The sequence below is a fragment of the Chelonoidis abingdonii genome, chromosome 11 (assembly GCF_003597395.2).
Source record: "Chelonoidis abingdonii isolate Lonesome George chromosome 11, CheloAbing_2.0, whole genome shotgun sequence".
Taxonomy (NCBI): Eukaryota; Metazoa; Chordata; order Testudines; family Testudinidae; genus Chelonoidis; species Chelonoidis abingdonii.
Window position 1 is genome coordinate 21896882 of NC_133779.1, and position 11150 is coordinate 21908031.

At 60.5% G+C, this 11150-nt stretch overlaps 1 protein-coding gene across 2 annotated transcripts in view; it reads left to right on the top strand.

Annotated features, from left to right (window-relative positions):
• Nucleotides 1–10495, top strand: part of FXR2 (FMR1 autosomal homolog 2) — an 11942-nt gene extending 1447 nt beyond the window's left edge. The window contains exons 2-16 of one of the 2 annotated variants that reach the window (XM_075070368.1): nucleotides 4027–4120; nucleotides 4219–4290; nucleotides 4697–4845; nucleotides 5228–5321; nucleotides 5631–5747; nucleotides 6018–6206; nucleotides 6310–6388; nucleotides 6825–6934; nucleotides 7019–7105; nucleotides 7798–8011; nucleotides 8192–8371; nucleotides 8744–8944; nucleotides 9067–9162; nucleotides 9488–9594; nucleotides 9703–10495. In XM_075070368.1, the coding sequence (XP_074926469.1) occupies nucleotides 4027–4120; nucleotides 4219–4290; nucleotides 4697–4845; nucleotides 5228–5321; nucleotides 5631–5747; nucleotides 6018–6206; nucleotides 6310–6388; nucleotides 6825–6934; nucleotides 7019–7105; nucleotides 7798–8011; nucleotides 8192–8371; nucleotides 8744–8944; nucleotides 9067–9162; nucleotides 9488–9594; nucleotides 9703–9783 (1870 nt within the window). In that variant the 3' untranslated portion in view covers nucleotides 9784–10495. The remainder of the gene's footprint in view (nucleotides 1–4026; nucleotides 4121–4218; nucleotides 4291–4696; nucleotides 4846–5227; nucleotides 5322–5630; nucleotides 5748–6017; nucleotides 6207–6309; nucleotides 6389–6824; nucleotides 6935–7018; nucleotides 7106–7797; nucleotides 8012–8191; nucleotides 8372–8743; nucleotides 8945–9066; nucleotides 9163–9487; nucleotides 9595–9702) is intronic. The other variant, XM_032786458.2, reaches the window with a different exon arrangement.
• The last annotated feature ends 655 nt before the right edge of the window (nucleotides 10496–11150 follow it).

Consider the following 11150-nt stretch of genomic DNA (forward strand, 5'->3'; position numbering starts at 1 on the left):
GGGTCCCGGGAGGGGGCGGTCAGGGGACAAGGAGGGAGGGAGGGTTGGGTGATGGTAAAGGAGAGGTGGGGGGGCCTGAGGGTTTCTCGAAAATTCAAAAAGTGGCGCGATGCCTGCTGCCACTTCCCCTCAGCGGCAGGCTGGAGGTAACCAATCATCTACTGAGATCGTTAGCGGGACGGGCGTGCGCGGGACTTCGGCGCGCCGCTTGCGGGGCAAGCTGTTGCTTTTCTCGTGCAAGCGAATGGATTGTAACTTTCAGCCCTACGCCGTTCTGTGGTGGGAGGGTTGTTAGTGGGCGGCTGTAGGGCCGATGGGCACCTCACCCGACCCCGCTGGAGCTGCTGCAGGGTGAAAATGCCGGGATGCCACAGTCCCCGCTTCAGAGCCCTAAATAAAGCTCCTGCACTCAAGGTATCTGACACGGGGCCTTGAGGCCTGGCATAACTAGCAGGCTGCCGCTTTTCCAAATTTAGCTCCCGCTGTGTGTGCCATGCGACTGAAACTGACTCACTCTTAATAAGCCAGCCACCCGCCCGCCCCTGGGAATGCCTCCAGATTGGCAGCTGTCACTCTACCGCACGGCGGGATTATGTGGGTCGATGGTAGGGCTGCGATCTCAGGGCCGCCTTGTGCTAAGCGCCGTCCCTACAGGTACCCAGCCGCTCCCGTTAAACGTTTCTCTTTCTGACCAGCCGGGTTCCTTCAGTTTGGGGTTTGTGTCTCCTGGCGGCAGCGACTAGGAGGAAGCAGCGTCATTAGGAGCGTGTTTGTTGGCAAGCGTCTCTGTGCACGGTGGGAAAGGAAAGGCCTGGTTTTTAAAACCCTGCCATCCCGCAGCCAGGAATTTCAGAGCCCTTAAACGCAGCTTGGTAGGTAGCTGCGAATACAGATGGCACGGCAGACAGGCCAATCCTGAGAAGCGGCCACCTCTGGGATGTGCCATCTGTTCCGCCGGCACTGCGATGCGGCCACCTCTGGGGTGGAAGTGGGTAGGGCAGGAAGCAAAGAATGTTCTCCGCCCCAAACTGTGCAGGGGAGATGGGTGTTTAATCAGGAGTCCAACTGCTCTGTTTCTATCTACTTTGCCTGATGTGTGGCTCTTGAACCAGGGAACTGAAAATGTTGCTGAACCAGTAACAGGCTAAATGGGGTTTAAATCAACTTACGCCACAAACAAACAGCTTTAAAAGCAGCTTCTGGCCCCGGCTGTCTCTCTTAGCCGACGTAGAAGTAAAAGACACCGGTCCCTACACGGCTTCTGAGTGGATTTCTCTCTTTCAAGAGCTGATCTCAGGCAATTCACCTTTCCACCTTTTAAAGCTTCGAGGCGCTGCCTGTTGGCTTGAACCTAGCTGTCCCAGGTTGGGCAGGTGCAGGTTTTCCTTGAATTTCTGCGCTTGCCTGGCTGATTTCAGGACATCGTGTTCACGCTGGGGCTCTATTTCGGCTCGACCAGTGAAAACGAGTAACGTTGAAGGACTGCCAGCTGGAGCGGCGGCCGGCGTTTCGGGAGACGCGCTCTGCGGCCTGCCGCTCTGCGATCCGTAGTTAGGTTCTCCCGTTCAGATGGTGGTGTAATTAACCAGGCAAATCCCAGCGTCATTAACCTAGATGGGGAGATTACAGCATTGTCACCAGTTCATAGAACCTGGCCATCCGGCTCCCTCTGCTTCTTGGCTGGGGTTCTGGCTAAGCTGGGGAGGGGGCTGAGCCGCATAGATCCAAGCAGGCCACTGAGCGTTGAGCGCGCGCCATTTCTCAAATACCTCGGTTGGCTGCGGAGTCCTTATGGGGTTAGCAGTGTTGCTGAGCAGGTGAAATTTCCCGGCCGAGACAGCTGTAGCTGCCCCGCCTCCCGACAACTGTTCCCAGCTGAAGACCTCTGGTTTCCAACTCCCAAACACGCACACGCATCGGTCTGACCGGCGGCCCCAGACTGAGTCAAGCCAGGCCCCAGGGTTCAAGTATTCGGGAGAGGGATAGCTCAGTGGTTTGAGCATTGGCTCGCTAAACCCAGGGTTGTGAGTTCAATCCTTGAAGGAGCCATTTAGGGGTCTGGGGATTGGTCCTTCTTTGAGCAGGGGTTGGAGTAGATACCTCCTGAGGTCCCTTCCAGCCCTGATCTTCTATGATTCTATTGCTTGGAAGTGCAGATGCAACCTCACGCTGGGAGTCCACCAAAAACATCCCACAAGCCGACTTCTGGTCCGGGGGCCGGTTTTGTTCAGCATCTTCGTTAACGATCTGGACGATGGGATTAATTGCTCCCTGAGCAAGTTCGCGGCTGACACTAAGCTGGGGGGAGAGGTGGATACGCTGGAGGGTCGGGATTGGGTCCAGGGTGACCTAGACAAATTGGAGGATTGGGCCAAAAGAAACCTGATGAGGTTCAACAAGGAGAAGTGCAGAGTCCTGCACTTAGTACAGAAGGATCCCAGGCACTGACACAGGCTGGGGACTGACTGGCTAAGCAGCCATTCTGCAGAAAAGGACCTGGGGGTTACAGTGGACGAGAAGCTGGATGTGAGTCAGCAGGGTGCCCTTGTTGCCAAGAAGGCTAATGGCATATTGGGTTGTGTTAGGAGCGCTGCCAGCAGCTCGAGGGACGTGATTATTCCTCTCTGTTCGGCACTGGTGAGGCCTCACCTGGAGTATTGTGTCCAGTTTTGGGCCCCCCACTACAGAAGGGATGTGGACAAATTGGAGAGAGTCCAGCAGAGGGTAGCGAAAATGATCAGGGGGCTGGAGCACATGACTTATGAGGAGAGGCTGAGGGAACTGGGATTATTTAGTCTGCAGAAGAGAAGAGTGAGGGGGGATTTGATTGCAGCTTTCAGCTACCAGAAAGGGGTTCCAAAGAGGATGGAGCTCGGCTGTTCTCAGTGGTGGCAGATGACAGAACAAGGAGCGATGGTCTCAAGTTGCAGTGGGGGAGGTTCAGGTTGGATATTAGGAAACACTATTTCCCTAGGAGGGTGGTGGAGCAGTGGAATGGGTTCCCAAGGGAGGTGATGGAATCTCCTTCCTTAGAGGTTTTTAAGGTCAGGCTTGACAAAGCCCTGGCTGGGATGATTTAGTTGGAGTGGGTCCTGCTTTGAGCAGGGGGTTGGACTAGATCCCTCCTGAAGTTCCTTCCAACCCTGATCTTCTATGAGTCTAAGTTCAGTGGGCAGTCAAGTCTTCTCACCCTGCACCATGAACCAAGGGCTAGAGCAGCTGTGTTTTGGGATGATGCTGAGATATTGGTGGTTGGACAGGGGCCCACGTAACGCAGTGTAGACGCTGGAGCCCCAGGTTGGGACAGTTCCTAACCCGGGGGGGTTACAAATGCGTGTAGACAGCACCAGCCCTGGGAACCCAGATTCAGACTAGCAAGAAGGTGCAATGTCTTGTGCTGAAGATACATGGTGGCGTTCAACGTGTCTCCATCCGAAATATGCCACCTGAGTTGCAAAAAGCCCTGGGCTGCGTTGGGTACTGGAGTCCCGAGTCCGCGCCGGGAGCAGCTAATTGCAAACGTACATAAATGAATCGTTAAAACAAACAGCGAGGCGGAGAGCCGAAGTGGCAGGGACGTTAAGCTGGGTTTAGCTGAAGGGAAAGTTTATCCCTACCCCGGGTTTGGTGCCCTCCTTCTGTTGCAAAATCCATCTTGTGGCCGCATGCCGGATGTCGTACGGCGGTAGCGTCTCGGTTTCGCAGGCTGTCCGAACACCGATCAGAAAGAGCTCACGATTGACATAGGGAAGGATCCCAAAATTGCCGGGGCAAGGGCGGAAGGGGGAGTTCTAAAGCACTCTGGGGTCTTCTCCCCACTTTCCAGAAGGGGGAACAATCCTTCCTTTGTGTGCATAGATGGCAAACTCTCCACGGCAGGGACTGTCTTCGGCCGTGTGGGTGCCCGGGGCCTGGTGCTGTCTCTTCAGTGTGATCAGGAACGCGCACCCATCTTGCCGTGTCTTATTCCCAGTCTGCGGCGCCACCTACAGTCGAATCCGATCTCGGTCTTGTATCTCCTAACAGCTGGCAGCCGGAGCGGCAGATCCCCTTCGGCGACGTACGGCTCCCCCCGCCCGCCGACTACAATAAAGAGATTACCGAAGGGGACGAAGTGGAGGTAGGGTGGGTGCTTTTTCGGGGGGGGCGGTGGAGGGGTGCCACTGTGAGCCCGCTATCCTCACTGGCTGTCCGCTGACCATATCCCTGTCTCTCTAGGTTTATTCCCGAGCCAATGAGCACGAGCCGTGCGGCTGGTGGCTGGCGAGGGTCCGGATGATGAAAGGAGATGTAAGTTCCTGAGGATTTTTCTGCCACCCCCGACACCGCCCGACCACTTGCATCTGTCCCAGAATCCTTTGTGCCAGCTCCTGGCGCTTCGTGGGCCCATTTTAAGCCGACCCTCGAGCCCAGGTGTGGGGTTTGCCCCGCTCCTGCTGGGGAGCAAGGTCGGGGGCTGCTCCACGTGGCTCTCAAAGCAGCGGCATGGCCGCCCTCCGGCTCCTACGTGTAAGTGCTTGGCCTCAGTCCTATCCAGTGGCAGTGAGGTCCACAGGCTAATTCCGTCTGAAAACGACGCGTTGCGCTTGGTCGTCCCACCTCTCTCCCACCCGCCTGCGTCTGAACGGCACAGCCCATCTCTCCTCCCCACCCCAAATCCCCGGCTCTCACCCGATCTCTCTGTCTCCCCCCTCAGTTTTACGTCATTGAATACGCAGCTTGTGACGCCACCTACAACGAAATCGTCACGCTGGAGCGGCTCCGGCCCGTCAACCCCAACAAAGTGGCCACCAAATCTAGCTTCTTCAAATACACCATCGCGGTGCCGGAGGACCTCAAGGAAGCGTGAGTGAGACGGGGATCCTGCAGCGGGGACCTCCGTGGCCTTGGACGGAAGAAAAGTCGCTAGGTTGGCTTTTCCTCCGTGGTGAAGGAGCCAGAGACCAGGGCTGCCTTTAAGGGCACTGTGGTCTGCCCAGTCTCCAGCACGAGTTAGAGCAGCCCAGAGGCTCCTCTAACTTGGGGTGTGGCAGTGTGGGGAAACTGACCGATATCATCCTACCGTAGTTACGCCTGCGAATAAGGAAAGTCCCAAACCACTGGCCAATCCAGTTCTGGACTCTGGAGATCTGGGTTCTACTCCTGGCTTTGCCACAGACCGGACAGATCGTTTTGGGTGGGTTCCCGCTTCCCCTGCCTCTGCTCACCCCGTCCCCTCTCCGCTCAGGTGCTCCAACGAAAACGTGCATAAAGAATTCAAGAAGGCGGTGGGGGCAAACTGCATCTTCCTGAGCGTTGCCAGCAGCGAGCTCTTCATCCTGGTGAGTCGGAAGGTAGCCGGGCGGGGGGCAGCGCTCGTCGGAGATTGGGGTGGACCCGACGCCTGGCCTGGTTTCAGGCTGCCCGGCTGGCTTGCCTTGCCCAGGCTGTTCTTGGGAGTCAGGAGGGAACCGACAGGGGCCCTTGGGGTGGGGGGGTTCTCAAGCCCTGCTGCGACCGTCTGGTCACTGCGGCTTCTGTAATCAGGGCTGGCTAGCCCCCGCCCCCCCCCGAGTTCTGCTGGCCGGCGGGAGGCGGAGGCTAGCCTGCTGATCTCCGACACCGCTCGTCTTCCTCCCCCCCCTTCCCAGTCGACAAATGAATCCACGGTAAAGCGGGCGTCACTTCTGGGCGACATGCACCTGCGCAGCATCCGCACCAAGCTCATGCTGATGTCGCGGAACGAGGAGGCCAACAAACACTTGGAGGTGAGGAACCCAGGCGTCTGGGTGACGGCCTGCACCCGAAGTGGGGGTGGGGGTAGGCGCCGCAGGGCAGCGCGCCTCTGGCTTTCTCGCCACACAGGCACCGCGGGGCAGGGAGTAGGGGGCTGTACACGGCCCGTCTAGGGCTTCCCTGGTGATTGCCCAGCTGGTTGCCTGACCTGGGCTCCGTGGGGTGGGGGGGTCACGTGACACCGGAGCCAGGGGTCGGCGCTCCCCCCAGCCGCTCCGTTGACTCCCCGCTCTGCGTCCCAGCGCTCTTTCTCTCCCCAGACGAGTAAGCAGCTGGCCTCGGCGTTCCAGGAGGAGTTCACCGTCCGCGAAGACCTCATGGGGCTGGCCATCGGCACCCACGGCGCCAACATCCAGCAGGCCCGGAAGGTGCCAGGCGTCACCGCCATCGAGCTGGACGAGGAGACCTGCACCTTCCGCATCTACGGGGAGGTGAGGGCTGAGTGGGGCTCCAGGAGATGGGGCGGGGCTGGGAGCCAGGACTCCGGGGTTCTCTCCCTGGCTCCGTTACGTGACCGTTGTCTCGTCCCCGCAGACTCCCGAGGCGTGCAAGCAGGCCCGGAGCTACCTGGAGTTCTCCGAAGACTCAGTTCAAGTCCCGAGAAACCTGGTCGGTAGGTGTCACCGCTGCGACCGTGCTCTGTAGTGACCCTCCGGGGGCCCGGCATTTGTGGGGCCTCCCCTGGAGAACAGGAGCGACTTCCCTTGTGATGGGGACCCCGACACACAACCACGGCACTGTGCTGAAGCAGTATGCGGGCTACGAATGGGAGTGACCACGTGTGCCCCGAGAAGCTCAGGGTGCCAACCGGAGGAGGGCGCCGATGTCCAATGGCGTCTGGGGGGGCCCCTTGCATTCACCAGCACGATGTCCCGTAAGGCCTCGAACAATTCAAGTCGGCGTCGCACTGGCAGTCGGAGTGGCCGTAAGGAGCCGGGGCAAGTTGTGGAAAATCCCGGGAAGCTGGTGTGGGTCCGGTCAAAGTGGGGTATCCTGTCGCTTTGGGAGCTGGGGTTTCTGTGGGCTCACCTCTCCGCTTGCCCCGCCAGGCAAAGTGATCGGGAAGAACGGCAAAGTGATCCAGGAGATCGTGGACAAGTCAGGAGTGGTGCGGGTGCGGGTGGAAGGGGACAACGACAAGAAAAACCCCCGAGAGGAGGTAAGCGAGGGGGAGGATCGGAGCCGGAAGGATGGGGGGCAGCCAGAGGGCGGCCGTGCCGTGACCGGATCTCCCCTCTCCTAGGGAATGGTCCCATTCATCTTCGTCGGCACGCGGGAGAACATCAGCAACGCGCAGGCGCTCCTGGAATATCACCTCGCGTACCTCCAGGTAAATCCGGCTCTGCCGAGGCCGGGCTCCAAACCAGCTCGCTCGCTCTGCCGGAGGGTGCATGCCTGGGAATCGGCTGGGGAGGGGGTCAATGTGGGTGTCACGTGGGCGTGACCGTTAATCGGTTCCCCCGCTTCCTGTGCTTTCCTGGTTTCCTGCACAGCCACGTGGTCTACCCTTCCCTTTTCCTGGGCTGTGTGCGCCCAACCGGATTTTGTTTCCCCTTCCTGTTCTGAGGCTGCACTTTCGCGCCCCCCCCCCAACCTGTCCTGAGGCTGCAATTGCTAATTGGTATCCCTGGGGGCAGCCCTAATTGGTTCCCCCTGCTGCCTGCATGAGTGCAGCCATTAATGGCTTCCCTGCCCCAAGATAACATGGGTGCTGCTGCTAATTGGTCCCCCCTTGCAGTGCAGTCACCAATTGGTTCCCCCTGCTGCCTTGCATCAGTGCAATTGCTAATTGGTCCTCTTCAGAGAAGTCACTGATTGGTTCCCCCTGCTGCCCTGCATGGGTACAGCTGCTAATTGGTTCCCCCTGCTGTCCTGCATGGATGCAGATATTAATTGGTTCCCTGCCCCAAGACAGCATGGGTGCAGCTGCTAATTGGTCCCCCTCCTTGCAGTGCAGTCACTAATCGGTTCCCCCTGCCTGGGTGCGACAGTTAATGGGTTCCCATTCTCCCCGTTCCCCAGGAGGTGGAGCAGCTGCGCCTGGAGCGGCTGCAGATCGACGAGCAGCTGCGGCAGATCGGCATGGGCTTCCGCCCCCTCTCCAGCCGGGTCGACAAGGAGCGGGGCGGCTACGCCACAGACGACAGCACCTCCTCCTCCCTCCACGGCACGCGGACGTACGGGGGCAGCTACGGAGGGCGAGGCCGTGGGCGCCGGGGACCCAACTCGGGCTACGGTAAAATCTCCCCTTCTTCACGGTGGGGGCGGGGTGACCGACGGGCCACACCCCAGAGGTGGCTGCATTTCCTGGGATATTGTGTGCCCTGCCCCTCCTACAGCTTTGGGGATCCCCTCCACAGTACAGATCAGCCCCCACCAACGGTGGCTCACGCGCCCCCCTTCTCTGCCCTCCCAGGTACCAACTCAGACCTGTCCAACGCCTCGGAGACCGAGTCAGAGAAGAGGGATGATGGCGAGCGAGACCCGCGCCCCGAGGACAGCCGAAGGCGCCCAGCGGTGGGGCGAGGGCGGGGTCCTGCCCCGGCGCCCCGAGGGGGCGGAAGCAGCAAGTACAACAGCTCCTCCATCAGTTCAGGTGACCAGGTGTTGCTGTTAAATAGCAGCTGTGCCCCACCTCAGAGATAGCTGCATCTCAGCGCTGGGCAAGGGGTCCCTGTGTCACCAGCTGCCCCGCCCCAGAGGTGGCCACATCTCAGCACCAGGTCCCTGGATAACCAGCCGCTCTGCCCCAGAAGTGGCCCCATCTCAGCGCCGGGCGAGGGGTGCCTGTGTAACTGGTTGCCATGCCCCACCCCAGAGGTGGCTGAATCTCAGTGGCGTATAACCAGATGCCATGTTCCAGCATCCTAACTCAGAATGAAGGGGAGTCCGGTCGGGGGTGGGGTTGGGATCCCGGACGCCTGGGTTCTCCATGCTGAAGTCCATTTCTTCCCCCCCCTCCGCCCAGTGCTCAAGGACCCAGACAGCAACCCCTACAGCCTGCTGGACAACACGGAGACCGACCAGACGGCCGACACCGACGGCAGCGAGTCGCAGCCCGTGAGCAACCGGCGCCGCCGCTCCCGCCGCCGCCGCACCGACGACGATGCCACCATGATGGACGGTGCTGCCGAGTCTGACAACATGTCCGTCAACGAGAACGGCGTGGGTGAGTGGGGGTGGGGGCTGGGAGCCCCGACGCCCGGGTTCTGTCCCCAGCTCCGGGAGGGGAGTGGGGCTGGGAGCCAGGACTCCTGGGTTCATCCCCATCTCTGCTCCCTGCTTTCCCAGAGGACGAATCGAAGCCTCAGAGACGCAACCGGAGCCGTCGTCGCCGTAACCGCGGTAACCGCATGGACGGCTCCATCAGCCGGGACCGGCAGCCAGGTACAGGGGGTCTGGCGGGTCCGGGCCGAGCTCTCACTTCTGCTACAGAATGCTGCTGGGTGGGGTGTGACGGAGGGGGAGCTGCCCTGGGACCCCTCCCTGTGCTGGGTGCTGGCAGCAGGGCCCCATTTCCGGGACGATCGGGGCATGGCCTGAACTCTCACACCTTGGAGCAGCCCTGAGGCTGCTCTGGTTTAGCCCAGCAGCCAGTGTCACCTGGCTCCGGGCTCCCATCCCCACCTGTTGGTGTTCTGTCCTTGCCGCGTGCGCGTCGGGGGGGTGTCGGCAGCTGTCCCCAACCCAGCGCCCGCTCCCTCCTCTCCAGTGACCGTGGCCGATTACATCTCCCGGGCCGAGTCCCAGAGCCGCCAGCGGGCCCCGCGGAAGGAGCCCCGGGAAAAATCCACTGAAGACGACACACCGCGACAGAAGGTAGGGGCAGACCCGACGGCGGTGGGCGGAGCCAGTGGGCGGAGCCTTGCCGGCTGGGGGCAGGGCTTCTCCCACGCCCCTCTTGAGACCTTCTCCCTTCCCCTGCAGGCGGAGCCGTCCGGCAAGCTGGCCAGCCGCCCGTCGGAGAACGGCGAGGAGCCGGCCGCCGTGGTGAACGGGCTGACGTAAGCGCCGCGCCCGCCGCATCCCGCCTCGCCGACCCTCGCCCGCCCTGCTTGCGTCCTCGTTCAGCGCGCCCGCTGACCTCTCGTTAACGAACCGTTCCCTCAACGAGCTTGGCGGCAGCTTGCCAAAGACAGCCAAGCGCTCGCGGCTTGGTAGGCGCCGACCAATCAAGAGACAGGCAACCGGATTTGTGCCGGGGCAGGGGGCGCAGCTCCCCCCCAGGCAGTAAAAAAAAAAAAAAAATTCTCTCTAATTGTGTCTGTTTTTGATGACTCCGTTCCAGCCAGGACAGGAAAACCGGAGCGAGGATTTTTTTGTGCCTTCTGAACGCGCCTCGCTCTCCTTCCTTTTTTTTTTTCCGGTCCTTTTCCCTTCTGCCCAGTTCGGTCGCGCAACAATTTCAGCAAAGGGGGGGGGGGGGCCAACGACGCACCGTTTATCTCCCCCCCCCCTTAAAAATCGGAAGGTACCACAGGCGGGAAACGCGGGGTGGATTTTTGGTTCCACGCAATACAACCACAGCAGGTGTTTTTTTTCGTACACTGTGGCAGACCAAGGGGGGGGGGCAAAGAGGGTAAAGCCGCGCGTGCCCCCCCCTGTGTCGCTTTGCCAGGAGGGGAGGGGTACCGGGGGGGAGAATTGAGCTGTGACGGTTGAGAGGTTATTTATTTTTCACTGTACAGTATTTAAAAGAGAATAAAGAACCAAACTCGTACGCAAAAGCTGCTGTGTCTTCCCCTCCCTGCCCCACCCCGGGAACGTGGCTGGGGGGGCCAGAAAATCACCTCCCCACAAACTCGCTCTCCTCTCCTCCCCCCCCCGAGCTGTTCAATAAAGCCACCGAAAAGAACCGTCGGCTCCGCGCCCTTCACTCGCCGCGGGGGGGGTTGCCGGGAAACCCTGGGGTCATGGGGTCATGCCCAAATTAGCCCCCCCTTTTTAACCCCCCCCCCCATCAGCCTCCTTTGCTGGTTAGCAGGTTGGATTGGGTGGGCTTCTGTGGGGGGAAGGGGGTTTTCCAACCTGGGGGGCCAAGCTGGCTGGTTCTTTCACACAGTGCACCCCCCCTCCCCCGCTGGAGTGGACAAGCTCAGCAACAGCCTGGGGGGGCAGGGGCCTAGTGTGTTGTGGGGGGGGGATTCCTGGCTTCTCCCCCCGCGTGGGGGACAGGGCTGGGGCTGGGGCTGCAAGGCCATGAGCAGGTGTAATTCCCAGCACTGGCCACATGGGGGAGATGTTGCACTAAGCCGGAACCTGGGGGGAGGGAATATTCATAGCGGACTCCTGGGTTCTCTCCCTGGGGCTGGGAGCCAGGACTCCTGGGTTCTCTCCCCGGCTCGGGGAGGGGGGGCTGGTGGGTCAGAGCAGGG